The sequence below is a fragment of the Rhinolophus sinicus genome, chromosome 5 (genome assembly GCF_057876585.1).
Source record: "Rhinolophus sinicus isolate RSI-liver-muscle chromosome 5, RSI-T2T, whole genome shotgun sequence".
Lineage (NCBI taxonomy): Eukaryota > Metazoa > Chordata > Mammalia > Chiroptera > Rhinolophidae > Rhinolophus > Rhinolophus sinicus.
Window position 1 is genome coordinate 18,262,796 of NC_142505.1, and position 21,393 is coordinate 18,284,188.

The 21,393-nt window shown below is 47.4% G+C and overlaps 1 protein-coding gene across 3 annotated transcripts in view; it reads left to right on the plus strand.

Moving 5' to 3' along the window:
- The window catches only part of OSBPL10 (oxysterol binding protein like 10), a 324,252-nt gene that overhangs the window by 286,135 nt on the left and 16,724 nt on the right, over positions 1-21,393 (plus strand). For all 3 annotated transcript variants that reach the window (XM_088798290.1, XM_019727744.3, XM_019727745.3), the window contains 2 exons: positions 9,796-9,945; positions 20,852-21,329. In XM_088798290.1, the coding sequence (XP_088654416.1) occupies positions 9,796-9,945; positions 20,852-21,329 (628 nt within the window). The remainder of the gene's footprint in view (positions 1-9,795; positions 9,946-20,851; positions 21,330-21,393) is intronic.

Consider the following 21,393-nt stretch of genomic DNA (forward strand, 5'->3'; position numbering starts at 1 on the left):
GGTGGGCTCTCCAAGGGAGTGAGTCTAGTCAGAAGGTCAAAGCCGCATAACGTCTGGCCTCAGCCAGACGTCCCTGACCATCGCGTCACTCCTTCTTTTGGGAGGTCCCTTTCTTTCCTTGGCTGCCCTAAGCACTGCTCTGTGGTAAGACCCAGCTCAGGGCCTGTCCCTGAGCACTCCTTTCTGGTTACCCAGGCCATGACCTTCTTCTGTCCTTGTTTGACTTTGTATCCTATGCCCTTTTATTTGTTTTTATTTTAATAACAGTTTTATTGATATGTAATTGACATGCCATACAATTCACCAATTTAAAGTGTACCGTTCCATGGATTTTGGTATATTCGCAGATATGTGCCACTGTCACCACAATTTTAGAACGTTTTCATTAACTCAAAAAAGAAACCTCATGCTTTTCAGCTGTCACCCCGACTCCACCCATCCTCCCAGTCCCTGCCAACCACCAGTCTCCTTTCTGTCTCTCTAGATGTGCCTATTCTGGATGTCTCATTTCAGTGGAATCATATAAATGTGGTCTTTTGTGATTGGCTGTCCTTTTAATTTTAAATCAGGATTTTTGTCCTTGTACATTCAAGTTTTCCCCACTTTTCTTTAGTTTTATTTATTCATTCCTTTAAAAAAATTTGATTGAGCCCCTCTTATGAAAAACCAGCCTTTTTGTTGGGAGTCTAGAAATGAAAGCCTGAATTAGAGATTCCTGTCATCCAAGGAGTTTTGATTAGGGTAAGTTGACAGCCACATGGCCACCACTGTCCACTCCTGAGCTCCTGGCTGCTATTACCAATTGATCTCGGCATTCTTTCTCCTGGAGCCTGGAAGTGGCTTCTAAGTCCCTGCAACCCAGGACCGTAAGTAACCAGCCCCGATAATCAGTGTTCCTCTACCAAAAGAGACTTGACATTCTTGCTCCAGTGGGCAAGCAGAAGTGCAGTTGCATAGATACAATTTGCTAAGTGCCAGGTTGGGTGTGTACGGAGTGCAGAGGGATTCCTTATTAGGATGGAGGTACTAGCTCTGCCCAATGCGGTTGAACTGTCTCGTATGATAAGCTGGAACTCACCAATTCCACCCAGGGCTGGGAGGAAGAAAGATCTGTGGACTTCTCCTCAAGCAGATTGCTAGCTTGGTGAATGCAGAGGCCGCGTCTTAAGCACCCTTATATCTAATGTGCCAACTATGGGTGTTCAGGGCGACTGGGATAACTCTCTCAGGCCTGGTGCCTGCTTACCACTCAACCCACCCTAAAGGAGGGCTTTTATGTCTTAAACCATTGCTATTCCTCTTACCAGAGGACTGGAAGGCTAGAATGGGTCTCGAAGGAGTTTCTTCCCTATGTTTCTGGGGCCTTCTAGAGAACTTGGGTCGTGTGGATGGCAGGCCCACTGGTCCTGTCACTCCAGACAACAGCTGGTGTTCTGGGGCCGGACGATGGAATGCATTCTCCAGTTCACTGCCTACTGCTTTGTGTTTGTCTCGAGTGGCTCCCAGATCTGCATGTGACCCTTGGCTGAGATTTTTGTTCAGAGATTTCTATGAATCCCTTCCTGGGGCAGCCCCAGATCCGGGAAGTGATGCTACTTCAAGGTCCAGGCCATGGACTCTTTGGGGGGCCTGGACCTTTGCAGCCCCAGAGCCCTCAGTGCCCTCATTTCTGGGCAGGGCCTGTGAAAGGAGTTTGGGCCACATCGCGCAGCTTCCAGAGGGGCGCCGCCAGAGAGGAGGGGAAGGGCACAGCAGGAGCTTGTTGGTACTTTAGCAGGGACCTAGATGAGCACGCCCACAGGTACGCTCGCCTGCCCAGTGTGGAAGCCATGCCCTCCTGAGAGCAGTGGCTTTGTACTGTGCATTTGCTCTGTGCCCAGCACTGGGCTCAGTGCTGTCTGTGCTTTGTCTTTAGGCCTCTAAAGACAAAGCACAGAGGTGTGGGTGGTACCACCTCCATTTCACAGATGAAGAGACGGGGCCTGACAGGTGGGAGGTAGTGGATTCGGGATTTAGAGCCAGGGCTGTCTCTCTGCAGCCAAAGCTCAGAACTCTCCCTTTTATGTGTCGCTGCCTCCCAAAGCTCTGGGCATTGCGTTCTCCATTTTTGTGGCCTCTTTCTTTTCCTTCTTGTGACTTATCCCAGGGCTAGCACGCTTCTTGTGGGTTTGGAAATGTGACCTGTGCAACACCAGAATGAGGCCGTGATGGCCTATGCCCCTCAGCCTGACCCAGCTTCACTTTCTGAGTCTTGCTGAGCCCTGGCCAGGCTATTGAGTCAGTGCTGGATTTGGTTTGAAAGTGCCAGACTTTTGCTAATGGAAATAATGTCATAAAGCATGTAGGCCCATCCTGTTTGCTCCCTTCCCTTTATTCCTGGCTGCAGGCTGATGCCAGAGGGGCTTAAACTTACGGTTTGTGGGCTCTTGATTCCTGCATGCTGGTGGCCAGCACTCTCATTGGTATGTGTCCGAAGCCCCAACGGCGTTTGCTGCTGCTGCTTCCTTTTCTTTTTGGTACTTTCTTTAGATTTTCTTTGCTTCTTCTCAATTCCCTTTTCTTTTCTTTGCTTTCATTTAAAAAATGGCTTCCAAGCAGATATGTGGAAATCAGAAAGAGATGGATGCTGCTGTTTCCAGGAATGCTCCCCTCGAATGTTTTTAAAGGAGCCCCTTTTGAATCCTCTTGGTATAATTGTTCCTGATTATCTTAACTGATTATGAATGCCCCCCACTCTCTCCCCTCCCCAGAAGTGACTTCCTTCTCCCTTCCAGGGTGTATTTTATTTAAAATTAACCTTTCTGCAGGTCGGCCCCTTTGCTCAGGAAGAGCATCTGTCCTTCCAGTCTATGAGAGCCAAATGTGGCAAATGTGTGTGTATGTGTGGTTAGAGCAAGAAAGCCAGCACATCCACTGGGAGGCGGCAGAGCATTGTGATGTCACTGGCAACCAACTCAGCATCTCCAAAATGGCAGCTGGGCCCAGCCTGCTGTGTGGACATGCTTATACTTGAACCTGTCAAGGATAAGAGCCAACATCTCCATTGGATCCCCCCCCACACACAGTGGCCTCATTGTACCTACCTCCAAATGGCAAGATAAAGTTCTCTACATATGGTGGTGGCCTTCAAGGCACAGTTGGTAACCTGGCTTTGGACGTGGCTTCATGTAGAAGATAGTACATGTGAGGAGCCTTCAACAGCTGCCCTGCGTCAGGGCCGAGGGGCATCAGCTGGGCAAGACACCAGCCGAAGACATGTGTTTGACATCAAGCGCTTTGGCATGACAGCTGAGCAGAGGAGAGCATCCACCCAGTGGACGGTGAGACCTTCCACCCAGCGCAATGGCCTCCTGTTGGGGAATTAGAGACGTGCACAAAAGAAACTCTTCCGGAGGAGAAATCCCACTTGTGTGAAGCATGGAAAGGACAGTAGGTCGCTAGGAGCAGCCACTTTATACTCATATGACAACATTTTATGTCTGTGTGTTTCCTCAGGGGAAATAATTTCTCCAAGCATGTGACAGGGTGTTCCCTGCACTTGATAGTCATGCGATAAAAACTTCGTATTGGGGGATGAGTGGAATTTGCTGGACTGCTGGCCATCATTGTACACCCCAGGCTATGCTGATGTCACTGACGTATGTACAGAGTTGGGCTGGCTCTCCGAATGCAGCTCTGCCGGTTTTCAGGACCTTGGGCTGTTAGATGGGGCTTCTTAGCATGTAAAATATTACTAATGTGAAGGCACACTCTGAGGATCAAGTAATGATTGTGATAGTTTGATTAAATATGCTGTGAACATTGACATGAAAAAAAATGAGGAGAGATAAATGGGAATAAACCCTTGGTTTTGTGGATTCCGTGACTGTCACTGTCATCAACATCATAACGCCATTATCATTAGAACCGAAAAAAAAAAAAAAATGATTCAGTAGTTGGTCCCTGGGAACTTGAACCTCTTAGACACTCAGACCTCTTGCTTTTCTTCCAGTATTCACTGCATTTCTTTATTTGTCCCCTTTGTCTGTCTTCCATTTACCTAGTCTTCCAATCTCTCTGGACCCCTAACCTCTCTCCATGTTTCACCTTCACATTCCTATGTTTTCTAGAACTTGTTTTCTGGCAAACCAACTTCTATTGACTCTTGTCCCCTAGTGATCAGAAGCGGGCTTGGCCTGCTGGCCGTTATTGCATGTGGGCGCATGTTCTGTGTAGTGATGGAATTGAGAAGTTGTATAGGAGGTCACACCATTCCCTGTTACTCCTTTGCCTGCTGCTGTATATCCTGATGTTTCTCTCATTTGAGGATATCTGAGGCTGGGGCACCGCCCACCTGTCTGTGTTCCTCTGAATACCAGATATTCTTTTTTTTTTATTGCAGTTTTTGCCATTTTTTTTTAACCTTTTAAACAGCAGTTACTTTTTTTTATATTTTTTATTTTTTATTTTTTAGATTTTATTGGGAAAAGGGAACAGAACTTTATTGGGGAACAGTGTGTACTTCCAGGACTTTTTTCCAAGTCAAGTTGTCCTTTCAATCTTAGTTGTGGAGGGTAATGTTCAGCTTCAAGTTGTTGTCCTTTAAGTCTCAGTTGTGGAGGGCGCAGCTCAGCTCCAGGTCCAGTTGCCATTGTTAGTTGCAGGGGGCACAGCCCACCATCCCTTGCGGGAGTCGAACCGGCAGCCTTGTGGTTGAGAGGACGCGCTCCAACCAACTGAGCCATCTGGGAGCTCAGCGGCAGCTCAGCTCAAGGTGCAGTGTTCAATTTTAGTTGCAGGGGGCGCTGCCCACCATCCCTTGGAGGGACTCGAGTATTGAACTGGCAACCTTGTGGTTGAGAGCCCGCACTCCAACCAACAACTGAGCCATCCGGGAGGCAGCTCAGCTCAAGGTGCCGTGTTCAATCTTAGTTGCAGGGGGCGGAGCCCACCATCCCCTGCGGGACTCGAGGAATTGAACTGGCAACCTTGTGGTTAAGAGCCCACTGGCCCATGTGGGAATCGAACCGGCAGCCTTCAGAGTTAGGAGCATGGAGCTCTAACTGCCTGAGCCACCGGGGCCGTCCCCCAGATATTCTTTTTGACATGGCTGGGTTCCCCCATTTTGCTGTGGGTTTCCAGGCAATACCTAGACAGTGTTTGGTACTTGTCATTTCAATACCGAGGTTCTTTGGTCTGACTCAGTTTACCCCGTGCCTCTGTGCCAAGGTAACAGTGTGAGGGGGATAGATGCCAGGCTTTGAAATGATTGAGCTGCAGTATGCTCGCTGTTGGAAGAAAATTTGATGTTCGTGGGTAGCTGGCTTTATTTTCTGTCCTTGGTCAGGTAGATTTTCAGGATAGTTGCAGATCCCTTGAACTCAGCTTGTTATGTTTTTCTGCTAAAGATATTGTCTATTCAAGAATACATCTTCCAGGATGCTTATTTACTTGGGCGGAAGATGGCTGTAGGAACCCACTTAATCCTTGCGAGAGTAGACCCCTCACATCTGCATGTCTGTGATTTAAGGGCTCTGGCATGAATTGCTCCCTGTTCAACAGAGAAAAAGCTTCTGCAAAGGCTGGGTAATGCAACCACATAGGCCTCTCTCACGATGCCTCCAGTTAAGTAAGGATTTGGCCCTTTGAGTTCAGATGCTAGGTGATTAGACATTTACAAATAAAGAGGACGTTAGTAGGCCAAATTCCTTATGTTGCTCCTAGCTCTCTGAGTAGCAGGTCTTAGTTAAGAAAAGAAGAGAGATCTTTGTGAAGAAAGAAGGATGGGTTGAATGTGCACTGTTGAAGGAAGGGAAAATGGGAAAGAGGTGCTGGGAAGGGGTGGAGCTTTGGAGTGAGGCCTGCGATAAGGAAATGAACGGACTCTGAAGATAAATGTCTGTTCATGGTTTTTTCCTGAAACTGACCCAAACTACAGTTAAATTACATATGTGTATTGAATAAAATACCTAGATTGGAATTACAGTCTTGCTTGGAATTTGCACTGGTATTGAAGAATTAAGACTTTTGTTAAAAAGAAGAGACGAAAGCAAAGTTGAGTGTTCCCCCAACAGTGATGTCCACCTAAGGGAGACTGTTGAACACAGGTCACAGTTTTGCTTCTAGCTTTGGTCTCGTGCATGTGCCATTCCCTACTGGATAAGAAGTAGAGTTCTGTGGTTCAAGACAGGGCCACATCTGCAGGTGCTGTGACCATCTGATTAGACCACTTCCCACCCTGAGAGCCCATCTCTTTTACGTGACCTCAGACCCTTTGGTTGTTGAGAGGCCTGAGGTTAGCCCAGGGACAGAGACCCTTCTACGAATCCAATGAAGGCATGGACCCTCGCTCCAGAAAAATGCCCAAATACAGTTTTTATATAAAATGTTGAGGATGGTGGTAGATATCTTAAGGAGTGTCCATAGGGCCCAGATTAAGAAACCTTGTTCTGGCACATAGGTGACTGCTGAGCCACCAACGAGTGTCCCTAAACCCCAGCCTGCCATGTGGCTGTTTCCTGTCCATCAAATGTACTTGTCCTCCCCTCCCCCCACCCTTTGCTAATAGGCATGAGTCACTTGATTTGTACAGCCCTCGATGCCCTGAAGTGTTCACGTGGTAGAAATATTGAGTCATAAGTTTTGGTTTTATTAACAACCTCATTATTCCAGAGCCTGCTTCTCCTGTAAATGTATTTTAACTCCGTTTTATCTTCAAGTTTGCGTACATTTTTATGGCTGGGCTAGCTCATTTGCAAAGATCTCTAGGGGATGGGGTATTTGAATATTCCCCTTACTTAAGTCTTACGAACTTCCTCAGCATTATAAAACCACTTCTCATTTTCAGCTTTCTTCTGAAATGGAGAAACACTGTTCTGCCATCTCGAGACAGATGTCATTGCTTTACAAGCAGAAGTCCATAGGGACGAGAGGGGCCCCCAGGAGAGAAGCAGACCCCTATGAGAGGGCGGGGGAGAATGTGGATGGGCCAGAATATGGAGAACAGACTTCTAGCCAGCGACCATTATCACTGTTTTGGATTTCACATCAGAGTAGTAGAATCAACAAACCCCTGACCCTAAGGGTAGGTTTTCTGCCTTTAAAACTCCATCAAAGCCTGGCTATTCAAATCCTCCATTTCTTGCAGTGCTTGCTAACAGTAGGTGTTTTGTGGAGGTCAACAGATTTGTGTTTCCGTTGCCAGTTCACATCTTTCAAACTGAGTTGACTGGTCAAATAGTCTCACCTTTGTATCCAAGCACCCTCATTTTGGATCCAAAACAGAGGATAGTCTCACCTTTCTGCAAACGGACTGAGTCCCAGAGCGGGTGGAATTGTGGGTGTCCTTTAAGATGTTCACTAACAATGTGATGAGTGAAACTAGTTTTTTTCTTCTTCTTTTTTTTAACCCTGATTATTTACTTGAGGTTGGGTAGGAGAATTTTTTTGCAAATCATACCGTAAGAAAAGGGCAAGTTCTCAGAAGCTGTGGGAGACAGCAATATTGCTGGATCTTTGTTTAAGCTTAGGGCAGAGTCTGCTAAGGATGTGAGCCAATGAGGCGGATGTGTGTCAGGCTGCCCATGGCCTTTCTTCCCTTGGCAGGACTTCCGGGCCCCCAGGAGCTCTGGCCACAAGTCCCCTGGAGTGAGTCAGCTTCTGGGGCCTGTGCCCCCGCTTTTATTCTCTTTGCTGGAGCCAGTGTCTCTGACAGTGATCAACAGACACAGTGGGAAGAGCTGGAGCAGTTTACGTGCACATTAATGTGTGTTCTTAGTATTGTGTGGCAGGATCTTACTGACGGCGTCCTGGCTACTGGAATCAGGGACAAGCTGGGTTTAATTTTCAAGTAAGGCAGACAGCAGAAGGAGGTGGTGATCCCAGGTGGTCTGTAAACACGTTGCACTGAGTGTGGCAGTGAGTGAGAAGGATGGTGATTACCCTGTGCATTGGCTTGTGGGCAAATGCGAAATCACATTTTCAGAAGAATCATTCTTTGCTTCGGAAAGCTTATGGCTGCCTCACTTGAGCTATTGATTTGTTTAGTTTGCAGTGAGTACTCTGTGAGAACAACTAATTTCAAACAGGAATAATTGTACTCAAAATATAGCTAACTTTCCTGTTGAGATGCACCCCCTTGGGGACCTGATGGCTTGATTTGTTTTTGATGATCTTTTTTCCACCCAAAGCAAGATGCCCAGGCATTGCCCCCTCCTCCCCCAGCTGCCCTGGGTTGAGGGGAATTCTGCTGATACAAACTACTGACTACCGGGTCTCCACAAAGAAGTAGGCCAGCAGCACCTTTGCCACCGGAAGGGACTGTGTCTGAGTTCTCTGACCTGCCAGCGTGGAATCAGGGCAGCCCAGATTCCCCAGACTTGCCTCTCGTTAGTCTTCTCTGGAACAGGATGGAGTCAGGCATCCTCCATTACTTCAGCATGTTCTAGTAAAGCAACTTGCCGATGATGTCAGATAACACACATTGCCATGAGGCCAGAGGACCAGGCACATGATGGAGGAAACGCAACTTTTAGCTGGGGGTGTCCCATGGGCATCACTGAGGCTTCCCTACTGTCTACCCAGAATTAGGGTTACTCAGAGAAGACTGAGAATAATTGGAGAAGTAGGTCTATGGAAAATGTCTCTTTCAATTGAAATTTTAAAAATGCCTACCCAAGGAGGGGAGTAGCACTGTTTCCCCTCTGGAGTACTGGTAAGGAATGGCTGGCACACGTATGTCAGGCCAGACAATTACAACCACCTCAATCACTAAGATAACCTTTGCTTATTGGAAGTGCCTTTAGATAAAATGAGATGATTCTGTCCAGATAGGTTTATGAATCGTTCGTTTTTGCATGGACATTTGGGCAAGTCTGTATCCTTTTATATCTAACATCTTTGAGCTCTTGCATTTCATATGTTAAGTTCATTGTGTCTGATCTGTCATCGATAATTAGAAACAATTGTATAATGTTTTGTGCAGTGTTTTTGCTTCCATATGAACAAGTACTATAAGAACGTGGAATGGTGGGATGGGGTTACTTTTTTCCACAGAATTCTGAGGACAGCTTTGCACTGTAGCCAGAGTTCTTGATTCTTGAGTATTAAAACATTTTGTGCTCAGTCATTCCCTTTGCACATTTTGTTTGTTAACTTGCCTGTTTTCTATGTCATTGAAACATTGGAACCAAGCAATTGAATTAATAAACTTGCATTAAGGAAAGCAGTGTCTGTTGGCCAGCATGAATCTCAGCATATTATAAAATTTGAGTTGTTCCTTACATTTTCATTTTTGTCTCCCTCCCTAAATTAATGTCAACTCTGAGCCAGTTTTTACACTTGCTCTAGTGATATTAACTGATGTGAGGAGAAATGGTCTCCAAGTAAATTTTCCCGTAAATAAGGTAATTTCAGTCAGTCCCAAAGGGTATCTGACTTTTACTTAAAAATAGAAAAATTTATATAAAGTGTCCTGGGTTGTGCAAGTTAATAGGAAAATATTGTTTGAGAATAGTCAAGGTTAAGGGGGCTCATACTTGTGTGTTACAGTTTCTTAAAGGGCAGGAAACTTTGTTAGGGGAAGGCCTTAGACCAGAAGCTTAATGAGGAGAAGGTGGGTGAGAGGGTGGGTGCAGATGACCTGCACCCCAAAAAAGGGTCACCCTCCACCCCATGGCCAACAGGGCTGGTTTATAAAGAAACTCTTCCTGGGGCAGGATTGGGTTTCCTCTGACATTGTTAATCATACGGGTTCATATGCTATGTTTATAACGTCTGCTGGACCAGCTGGTGATTTTTATTGATGATTTGTTTTAGCCAAACTCAGGCCCTGAACTGGATTTGTCCGAAGATGAAAGAAGCGACACTGAAGATAAGGAAGAGACAGAACTGGGCGTCATGGAGGATCAACGTAGTGTAATTCTTCATCTCATTTCACAGCTCAAACTTGGAATGGATTTGACCAAGGTAGGTTGGCATGTCCCCCTGGGTTTGTGGCCAATGGTTTGGGTGCTGTCTCTACCTCTAAGCCTTCCCTGCTCATATGTCTTTCCTTGTGGCGAGACTCGGAAAGCAGAGTGGGGAAGAGGTCAGAATTGCAGTCAAGAATGGCTGGCTACTCCAAGTATAATTCGAAACGATATTTTTACGTAAAGGCTCATCCTCAGAGCGTGAGCCTTGCATTTGATTTCCCGCTGGAGCTGTGACTCGATAAGGACAGAGAGATAATCAGAAGAAGCGTATGGGGTGATAAGGAAAATTCAAGATAGGATTTTTTGTTTGTTTCTTGCTGTGTCCTAGAGAAGGTTAAAAATGACCTACAGAGATAAGGCACTTTGGCCACAGAGAGAAAACAGGAGGAAGGAAAAAAGCAGAGTCAGGAGTGAGACCACGGCGCACACCTAGCCACGACCCACTGCTGGCTGTCGTTAGCTTTCACAGCTGGTTCCCGAAGGCAACCTTGCTGGTGAGGCAGTCTGTAAAGATACACACCCGCCAGTTGGTAGACGTGCAATCACGGTTCTTGGTGCTGTGCTCAGCCAGGATTCCTCCTGAGGGACCTCCCCCAGAGAACCTCATCCAGCGTCCTAACCACGGGTGGCAAGTCGTTGGGCCCATATCGACCCTCCCTCACTTCGAGTCACTGGCTTCATACTGGAGGCAAGCAGGAAAAGCGATTTTATGTGTAGCTGAAAGGTGGTATGGGATCATTGGGGGCATTGCGGGGTGGTGGAGAGTGCCTGGACTTGGCTGTCCGGCCACCTGGGTTCCACATCCAGTCCTGACGCCTCCATGGACGGGCAGAGTGGGAATCGGAAGTTGTGTGTAGCCCAGTGCTGAACTCGTAGTCGGTGTGTCACCATTCTGATCCTTACAAAGGGTGGTGTGGTGTGGTGTGGTGGGCGGTGTGGGATGGCAGAGGAGCCTCTGTTGGGGAAGGAGAGACATGGCCTATGGGGAAGGTATGCTGCCAACAGAAGATCTAGATTCTGAGGGTCAGTTGGAAACATGTGGATGTCCTTCAGATGGTCAGAGCCCCTGAAGGGACAGCCTGTGGAAACTAGTGAGGGTACTTGGCTTGTTTGACACAGTGAAAGGTCTGGATCCCCCAAGTTCACCTCAGATTGGGGTGAAGGCCAGAGAAGAGAGAGGAAAGGGGTGGGTGGGGATGAGGGGTTCCTCAAAGAGGAAGATGACAGCATAGTAACTGACCATTTATAGGAGACAGAGGAGTTGGGAGTCTAAAGGATAACAGAAAAGCCTCTTCTTTGAAATGTTTTTATGTGTTTGGATATGAGGGTGTCTGATTTTCTGGGAGACCATACCATTTTAAACAAAAGACTGGGCCTACATTGACCGAGGACACCTGAACGAGAAAGTTCCTTAACTTTACCATTCTCTGCCCTCTGCTTGGGTCTTGCCAGCTCTGCACGCCAAGCTGTGGAGACTTGCTCTACATTATGCTGCTTTCTCTCCGTTTCAGCCTTCGAGTGCTGTAATTCTCATACCCTTTTTGCTAGAGACACCATTTTAAATGTTTGCCTTTTAAAAAGCCACCTCTTTTTTATTCTTGTGGATTGTGGAGACCGTACAGAGCGTGAGTTAAGATCTGGAGAATGGAATGTGGATAGCAATGTAACTAGTAGGATTTAAAATCTCATTTCCAAGCTGAGGGTCGTGACCCCTTTAGTAAGTTGTAAACGTTATTTAGTGGGTCAGATGACCATTTCTAAGAAGTGAAATACAGCAGAAAATATCAGAGTATATTGCACGTAAGACTCTTACTTTACCTCCCTGTATACCTGTGTACTGGGTCACAATTTAAAACAAATTCTCATTTACGCATATTAAAAAAGTATTTGTAAAACATTGATGTGGAATCATGAATGATTCAGGAGAGAGACTGTAACTGGAATTGTCCGGGTCAGATGTGGAGAAACACAAGAAAATACTCAGGGGTCTTATTATGGCAGGTCGAGTGTCTCAGAGACATCACATTATGCCTCTCTTGTTTTAAAATAAGTGAAATACTAAGAACTGCGAATCTCTTATTTATTATTAGTTTATTAGACTATGACTGCATTTCTGGAGCCACGGTCTATTCCTAAAAGAGCCAATGTGGGGTGTATCTCATATGTGAAAGAAAAACTGCTCTAGAGTACAGTTTATTCATTTATTTGCTGGGAAAAAAACTGCTATTCAAAGACCAAGGGGACATTTGACAAGCTGAAATACTCGTGAGAGGAAGTACACCTGTTATTTATCAGAAACCTTTTATTGTCTGCTAAGGTTTCTGAACTTCTGTTGCCCTGCATCATAAAAATGTTGATGAAATTCTGTCTTTCCTGATTGTCTCCTTCTCTCTTCTTGGCTCTTGCCCATTTCATTAAGTTAAGCTTGTACTAAACTGGCAATTGAAGAACATAGCCTGAATGGAGTGTCTGATGAGCAGGTACTGTAGAGCTAGAACATTCTTGGGTTCAAGGATGAAGCTCTGGTGTCTGTAAAACGAACGTGCTCCCCGTCTTTAGGAGGTGGCCGGTACTGATGCGTTCGCACGTCCCCAGCCTGACTGGGTGCCTGCGTTTTGCCTTCGGTCACTGTGGTCACTAGGCAGGGCAGTTTCATGGGCATGTGACTGACCAGAGGGTCACACAGCACCCTGTGCTCACAAAGCACCCCATGCTGGGTTTATGTTCTGCTGTCGCTGTCTTGAAATTCTTAATTTTGAACAAGAGTGCTTGCATGTTCATTTTTCCCGGGGCCCCACCAAGTGTGTGGCTGGCCCTGCCTCCAGAAGCACCCTCGTCTGCTCTCTTACCTCCGCTGTGGTTCCATAGCCCAGATTGCTGGTGAAAACCGCCACTAGATAGCTTGCTACATTTCCACACACTGTGGGTCACTTAGAAAGGAAAAGAAGAGAGAAAGGAGGAACCACAGAAAAATGGCGGGCCACAAAAGGGCTCTTTGAAGGAAGGGGCATTTAGGTCGTGCGTGAAGGATGAGTCGGCGTGAGCGGGAGAAATGGGAGGAAGGGCATTCCTGGCAAGGGAACAGCGTGGGCAAAGCCGGAGAGGGGAGCGCATGGTGGCTGGAGTGGAGCACGTGCTGGTGAGTAGCCCAGTTGAACCTGCAGTGAGTCGATGGGTCAGAACCTGCAGAGGCTTGTGGGCCATGTAGAGGAGGGTAAATTTGATCCTGAGGGCGATGGGAAGGGGAAGCCTTTTGAGGTTTTGAAACAGGTGAGAAAAAAGATGTGGTATTCAGGAGACGCTGGGGTAGCTGCTGTGCCCGGTCCTGGGCTCCAGGGAGAGGACCCCACAGAATGCCACGTTGAGCTTAGAGGTTAATGACCATTTGTACCTAGTGTTCAGGGTATGAAAGGCAACAATGGTGATGCGTATGTGCAGCCTCCTAACGTGTTTACTGAGCGCTCCACCTGCCAGTTACTGTTCTAGGCACTGGGGGTGCAGCAGGGGGCAAAACATTGAGAATCCACTTCCTTATGGTACTTGTGTGATAATAGAGGAAGAGAGAGAATAAACGAGAGAGGGAGAGGGAGAGGGAGAGGGAGAGGGAGAGGGAGAGGGAGAGGGAGAGGGAGAGGGAGAGGGAGGGAGAGAGAGAGAGAGAGAGAGAGAGAGAGGGAGGGAGGGAGGGAGGGAGAGAGAGAGAGAGAGAGAGAGAGGGAGGGAGGGAGGGAGGGAGAGAGAGAGAGAGAGAGAGAGAGAGAGCTTTGATGTAAAAATGGAGCAGAAAATTGGGTGGATGCCGAAGGGGCATCTGGAGCTAGGAGAGGTTTGGTTTCTTCCGATGTTTGAATGCCAAAGGGAGTAGTTAGGAGAGAGGGAGGAGATGACTGCAGGAACTTGGGTAGTGAAAGGACATGGGCCCAGTGCATGGGCACACGGGTGTCCTTACAGAGGACAGTTCGTCCATTGCAGCAGGAGGGTGGGCAGAGTGGAGGAGTGAGGACACCAGCAAATGGGCAGGGGGGCCCGTGTTTAAGCACGTGGCTCTGAGCCAGGCTGCCTGGGACGCGTCCGAGCCGAGTTCCCTAACCCCTGAGAGCCTCGTGTCCTTCTGTGAATGTCCCCATGGGGTTGCTCTGGTGTATGGACCGCGGTGTGTGTTCAGGATTCAGAGCAGAGCCTGGTGCACAGCAGCACTGTGAGAATGTTTGCTGCTGTGATCACCATGTGCGCGTTCTTGATGGAGGGCTTCGATTTCCCCGGGGTAGGGGACCGGGAGCAAGGTGATTAACTGAGAGTGAGAAAGACTAAAGACGGAAAGGTTGTTAGAGATGTGAAGAGGCAGGAGACAACAGGAAATGTTTGTCTCAGGGAGAGAAAGACTGTGGCAGGATTGCCACACGGGGGAACACTTACAGCTTCTAGGTCATGAATTTAAAGTGAGACCAGTCAGCGTGTTGTCTCTTTTTCTCCAGGACAGTTGAGCTGCCAGGTTGAGGCATGGAGAGCATGAGGAGCTGGATTCAATCAGAGTTGAGGTTTGCTTAGTTAGTACCCCCGAGGGAGAGAGTGGCAGAGTTGCTGGGAGCAGATCAAAGGGAATAAGTGTAAGGTGGTGTGGGAGCCACAGGCAGATGGGTGGTGGACAGGACAAGGTCAATAGGTTTTGGTGAAGCTGGGGATGAGGCGAAGTGAGCTGGGACGTCAGCGGTGATGGGTGGGGAGTGGGAGGCTTGAGACTGAGATTACGGAGGTGGTAGTGACAGGTAACAACCAGATCCAAGGTGTGCCTATTTGTAACCAGCATGGATTCCTCAGGAGATTTAGCCTGAACTCCAGTTTTACAGATTCAGATGGGAGGGAGAGCTTCTAGAACAGTGAATTTCCAGCCCTTCCAGTCCTTTTCCTGATACCTTCAATTCTTCTCTCCAAATCTTGTTTTTATAATAATGCTCTGTCAAGCAAAGCCTGCTACCTATCCTGAATTGTTCGTCTTTTAATAGAAGATGCAGTAGTGACCTGGCTGCCCTAAGCTTGTCTGTACCACATGTCACGTGGGGGCAGCGTGTCATCTCCATGCTTCCTTCCCTGTGCAGTTGGCAGGAGCTCATCCATCCTGCTCCCCCGGAAAGAATTCCCGTGAGTCTTCAGGCCTCCTGGGTGTGGCCATGAGGGGTCCATCATAGGCCTTGACCAATCAGAATTGGCTCACATTCCATCTTTCTACTTCTATTTAGCCTTCTGTAAATTATAAAAGCTTTCTGGGCTTTAGTTTTCTCACCTATAAAATGAACTAGTCACACCTGCTCACAGGTTATGGAGAAGATTGAACAACATAACGAGACGCCTAAGACACCGTGCTGGGCTTCAGTGCTATAAATGGTTTATGTTTGAAACGTTTCATGCATGCTTACAGCACTTTTCTTGGTTTATACAATTATTTCTCCTTTTTCTCAAATAATTGACTATTTACAGAAACATCCGAGGTGGTCTCAGGGGCTGCTCTGGTCTTCAGGGGACTTGCTTTTAGTCTTCAGCTTTGTCACTGAAACTTAGGTGACAACTTTGTGACTGATCTCTATTGTCTTTATCGTCCCCTGGTCTCTAGCAGAGTGAGCATTTTACTATGTGCTGGGTGGGCCAATTTTACACTATCATTTAATATTCCCCAAAAAGCCCCCGGAGGCTGGTATTCTGCTTTGCCCCATTTGACAGCAGAGGAAGTGAGTCTGGGAGAGATGAAGGTGCCCAAGGACCGGAGCTCAAAGCTGAGTCCCTTCTGCAAGCCAAGGTCTGGGACTCTGAGGAAATAGAATAAAATTATATTTCAAATTTTCTAACAAAAATGTAAATGGATGCCTTCCATGATGTTCTAAGCACCTTGAGATGGGTATGAATGGAGCTGGTGCTTTAAGAAAAGCCAGGGGAGCCCTGTTAGCTCAGGAGAGAAACCTTTGGCAGTGTGAATGATCTGCCCTTTATTTTGTAAGGTTGGATTTTTGTGTATTTCCCTTGACTTCCTTAAAGGATTCCATAGGTCATCTCGGTGGGTGGTCTCGGCCTCTCTTGGCTTGCTTGTTTGCAGTGGGTGGGCTTGCCAGTCCAGGGACAGAGTATTCTGTAGATAACTCTCAAGGTTAGTAAGTTAACTGATATGTCTTTGGAGAAAAATGCACCTGCCTTGGGTCTGCCTTTGCAGAGGCCTGCTGTGTTCTCCGTTGGGGGGAAGGGACTATCCCTCTTTCTGTGGGGGCCCTTTGACTTTCTCAATGGGTGATCAATTATTTCCAAGTTCTAAGAGCCCAACCTGGAGATTATTTACTTCTAGATTGATGCAGCTTTAAATGTAATTAATTGTTTTCTGAGCCCCGAGTGCAGATCTTCTCTTTTATTTTTCCCTTTCCCCCGAATTGTTCATTGTCTTAATTATGTTAACGGGAGAAAAGGCAGCCCTTACTGATGGCTCCATAAATCTGCAGCAGCGATTCTAGCCATTTGGATGCCATCCGTCGGCGCAGCTGGGCCATCACTCACCTCTCCGTTGGAGGCAGACAGCCCAATTAGTACTCACCACTTCTTGGCTCTGTGTCTCCAGGTCCACCACCCAAAGAACAGATGATTAAGTGACTTATTTGCAAAGACACCAAAAATAAATAAATAAAAAAGGCAGGGAGATCGTAGGAGAGACAGAAATCTGCTTTAATGAAAACTATGATATCTTGCCCAGAGTGTGCAGGGTGCTGCTTTTGACAGACATCGATCTGGTGTTCTGCACAAAACGCGGTCAGAGCATCCCAACAAGACGAAAGGGGAAACAGTCATTCCACTCCCAACCCATCTCCTCCATCTCTCCAGGTGCTCTACTTTCCCCAGCTCTGACAAAGCTCCAGTATCGCTGTCAGGTGCAGAATATATATCCAGTGGGTTGGACTTGGCGTTGGCTGTGAGACCATAATTTCCGAGTCTGCAATTTCAGGAGGGTTGTCTTTGAAAATTGATAAGTTCTCAGGTATTGCATCCCTAGTAGAGCCTTTTTCCTCCAACTTTTTATTTTGCACATTTTCTAATCTACAGTAGAGTTGCAAGACTAGTACAATGAACGTTCATATATCACCTTTATTGACCGATTGTTACATGTTGCCTCTTTGCATTTATTTCTTCTTCATTCCTCTCTCCCAATCTCTCCTCCCCTGCCTTTTTCTATTTCTCTGTTTCGCTCTCTGCCTGTCCTTCTCTCTCCCTCTGAAACCCCAAATATACATGTGCATATATATGTGTAGTTCATTTTTTGATGGACCATTTCAGAGTATGTTGTAGAGATGACAGTTCCCCCCTACATCCATCGGTGAGAATCTCCTACAGGGACATTGTCCTACAAATTACATTTGTCATACTTGGGAAATTTAACATTGACACAATGCTATTTCATATACGGCCCACAGTAAAACTTTCCCAAATTATCCAAATAATGTTCTTTATGGCTTCAATAAGAGCAAAAAAAGCATTGTGGAGGCTATGATGGAGATATATGTGGGGTGCAGTGAAGTTATGAAGGAGGGGGCTGTTGGTTTAGCCTTGGGAGCAGGAGCTGTCAGAAGAAGCTACACAGAGGAGGTTACCATTGAGCTGAAGGCAAGAGAACAGGCGGAAAAGGGTAATAGGAGTTAATGTGTGTGTGTGGTGGGGGGAGGCCTGGGGGCAGAAAGTGAGGGATAATGTGAGACTAGAGAGAGGTGGGGTCCAAATTAGACTTTATTCACCTCTTATGGAGATTATAGAAAGATGAATGTGGCTGTGGTGTGGAGAAGAAGTAAGGGGGGGCATGACAGAAAGCTGGAAGGCCAGTTAGAAGCTACAGCTGTGCTTTCCGGAAAGAGGGCACCATGCGAGTCCTTTCTTACTTGCCAAAGGTGTCCCTCCTGACTGTAATGTTAATGATAGCTTTTGGGCTGGTGAACTGCCTTGCCATTCCAAGGGAGTAGATGGGGGGCTCATGCCCCACCCTCTCCCCTGTGCGACCTCCTGCTCCCCCCACTGATTTATTCATCAGTGACAGTAGATGGGGTGATGGCCCCATGTTTCCAGTTCTTATGTCCAGTGAACTCTTATCTTGCTAGTCCTCTGAGGGAAAGAAAATGTTCTCATTAGCCCCAAACAGACAATCACGGGTGTCAGGGGGAACGGAAAGAACTTGAGGGTGGCAGTTGGGAGCCCTGAGGTCCCTTGCCTGCACCACGCCTGGCAGGGTGCCTTCTCTCCCGTCCTCCCCAGTCTCTGTCCCCTCACCTCGGAGGCATTGAATTCCATCGTCTTAAAGGTCCCTCTTGTTTCTGATGTTCAGTGATTTGGGATTCTAAGCGGAGTCCTTTTTCTTATTTATGTTGCCTTAATCCTTCAGCCTCTGAGTTCGGAAATGCTGACTAAGGCAAAAAAACGCTTTCAATTCTTGCCCATTTCAAAAGTGCACCATGAGTAGATACTGTAGCTGATTCTTTCCTTGTCATTCAAGCGTGGGTACAAACACGAACGGTCTTGCTGACCAGAGGTGGACTTGTTGCCAGAGAAGCCCCGTTGCCACAGGCTGGGGAGAAGGACGTGCATCAAAGTCACGGAACCATCGTCACTTGGCGTCCTGTGTGTCGGGGCTGACCTCCCTCCCAGTGACTCTGCCTGCTCCCTGAGCAGAGGCCCCCGGGCCCTGGGAAGGAAGTGAGCGGAAGTGGAGTGCTTTGGGGCTGGTCTGGCCAGACGAACATTTGTGGCTTCTTTCCTTTTCACTTGATTTGGCCTCCTTGAGGGGGTTTCCACGTCTCCTTCAATCGGAAGTTTCCAACCTGTACAGCGTGTCTGGGGGAGTTTCTAGGGGAGAACTGGAGTGGCTCTAGGGGTGGGAAAGGGAGAGATGGTGAGTGTTTGGGGGCTATTGTACCTCCCTTTTTCCTCTGCCATCGGCCACCTGCATGGTGGGAGGCCACGGGGAGAACACAGCAGCCTGGCCCCTGGGAGCTTCATTGGAAGAGCAGGCCCCGGAGCGCAAGGGGATGGCTGCTGCTGATGACCTGGCCCGCAAAAGACATAGGAAGCAATAACAGTGGCATCTGAAGGCCACCTGAGCCAAGGTGTGCTTTTCCTGGCTGGCTCGTATCCTTGAGCAGCCAGATTTTCACTTTTGTCAAGTTGTGGCTGAAAGAAAAATCAGGAAAGTCCCTTGAAGTTGCATAGTTGTGTTTCAGATAATGTTTCTTCTTCCAGCATATTATAAAAGCAAAGCAGAAAGATATTAAAAACAAAAGTGAAAATCATTCATTTCTATCACCAAGAGAGATGCTAACATTTGAGATCTTTTTATGATACTTGGATTGTAGTTTAAGCTCAATTTTACATCCGGCTGCTTTTTAACTTAACACGTTGCGTATGGCGGGGTTTAAATCCCTCGTGAAGATTCTCGTGATCCGTATGCAACGTGTTAACACAGGTATGTTTTCCTCCGACTGTTTTTAAATGAAAGATAGGCATTCACAAAGATACGAAGTGGGCTGGGCTTTCTCTAGTTTCCTCTGAAATCTCTGCATTGCTGATCTCATGTCTGCCTGTCCGTCTCTGTCAGGATATGTCTCTTCCATTGTATCTACATCCTTCGCAACGAAGGGCCTTAGTAAGCTGATGTGGAGGCAAGGTGACAGATCTGTAAGCTGTGATACTCATAGTTAGTGATGTGCCCCTTGCAAATGTTTTCATGGGAGTTAGGGACCCATGTGAAGGAAGGACAGATGTGGCCATGGAAGGAGGGAGCGTAACCCTGCTGCGTGACCTTGGTCAACTTGCTTGAACGCCTTTCCCCTCACTCAATGTGAGATGCTCCAGGTCAAAGCGAGCTGTGTCATACTAAGTGGGTCGGTGATTAACACCCTGCAACTAAGTCATTGTAAAATCCTCCCAGAGCCCTGAGAAACAGGCTCTCTCTTTCGTGTATCAGTAATAGTAATGAGTTACCTGCTTTCCAGCCCAGTTTTCAAATGTCTCTCATTTGCTTTAAATGACCTAATCACTAGGTTGCCATCATTTGGGCTTGTATGGGGAGTGACTACCTAGATCCACTTTGGATCAGCGACAGGTCTCTTTGCCCAGCCCCAGACACAGCCGTGCAGATTTCTCCTTCTCTATGGTAATAGGGCCAGTAACACTTCTACAGGTGCCAGTCCATTTAGCAGAAGATTCTCTATTAAGTACCAGCCTACTTTGTAACTTCCGCTCGTGTCTTCTGGTCCAGCCTTGTGGAGCAGGCTCTGCAAATGGCCCCCCTTCTCTGTGGCAGCTCCGTGGACATTGTCCTGGAGACCTGAGCCAGGGGCCCGTTCGACACTCCCACCTGCCTTGATCATGTTGGGGTGTTTACAGAGATCTCCAAATAGACACTCTTGGTGGTGGTGGGTTCTGGTCTACCTGGACCCCCTTTGATGCGGCACCAACAAAGCCTAATATCCATGTTTGTGGGAACACACTGAGCCCCCGTGGTTCTGCCCGATAAACATGAAAGAGCCCTTCCAAGCTGTTTTCGCCACATCTCTAAATAATAGGGAGTAAAAAGGGGGCTGTGTGTTAGGAGAGTGGTGGCTGTGGAGAGACAGAAGCTGTTGTTTTAGCCCAGGTGAGCAAAGAAGGAGATTGCTCAGGGAAGTCTTATCCATAGAGCTGGGTTGGCATTGGTGCCACCATGGCAGCCATTCCCACTTTCTTCAATATTTTTTACCCTGATTTGTCATTTGTATACAAAGCCAAAGAAATCATTCCCTGGCATAAGCCATTGTGAATTTGCTTGATGGCAGTTGCAGCCTTCGTTTTTATTTTCCTTTGCATGTAAACAGGGATTTCTGTCTGACTTGGTCTCCTTCCAAATGCAGGTGGTGCTTCCCACATTCATTCTGGAGAAGCGATCCTTGCTGGAGATGTACGCAGACTTCATGGCACACCCAGACCTGCTACTGGCCGTAACTGCAGGAGCCACACCAGAGGAGAGGGTCATCTGCTTCGTGGAGTATTATCTCACAGCCTTCCATGAGGGCCGCAAGGGGGCGTTGGCCAAGAAGCCCTACAACCCCATCATTGGTGAGACGTTTCACTGCTCCTGGGAAGTTCCCAAGGACCACGTCAAGCCAAAGAGGACTGCTTCCCACTCTTCTGCCAGCCACGAACCCCCAATGGCCGATGACCCTTCCAAAAACTACAAACTAAGGTTTGTAGCTGAGCAAGTGTCCCATCACCCGCCCATCTCCTGCTTCTACTGTGAGTGCAAGGAGAAGAGACTGTGCATCAACACTCACGTATGGACCAAAAGCAAGTTCCTGGGCATGTCCGTGGGGGTCTCCATGATAGGAGAAGGTAAGCCATGGCGTATGTGTGATGGAGTTTCACTCTTACACAGTGACATTTGTATACCTGATGG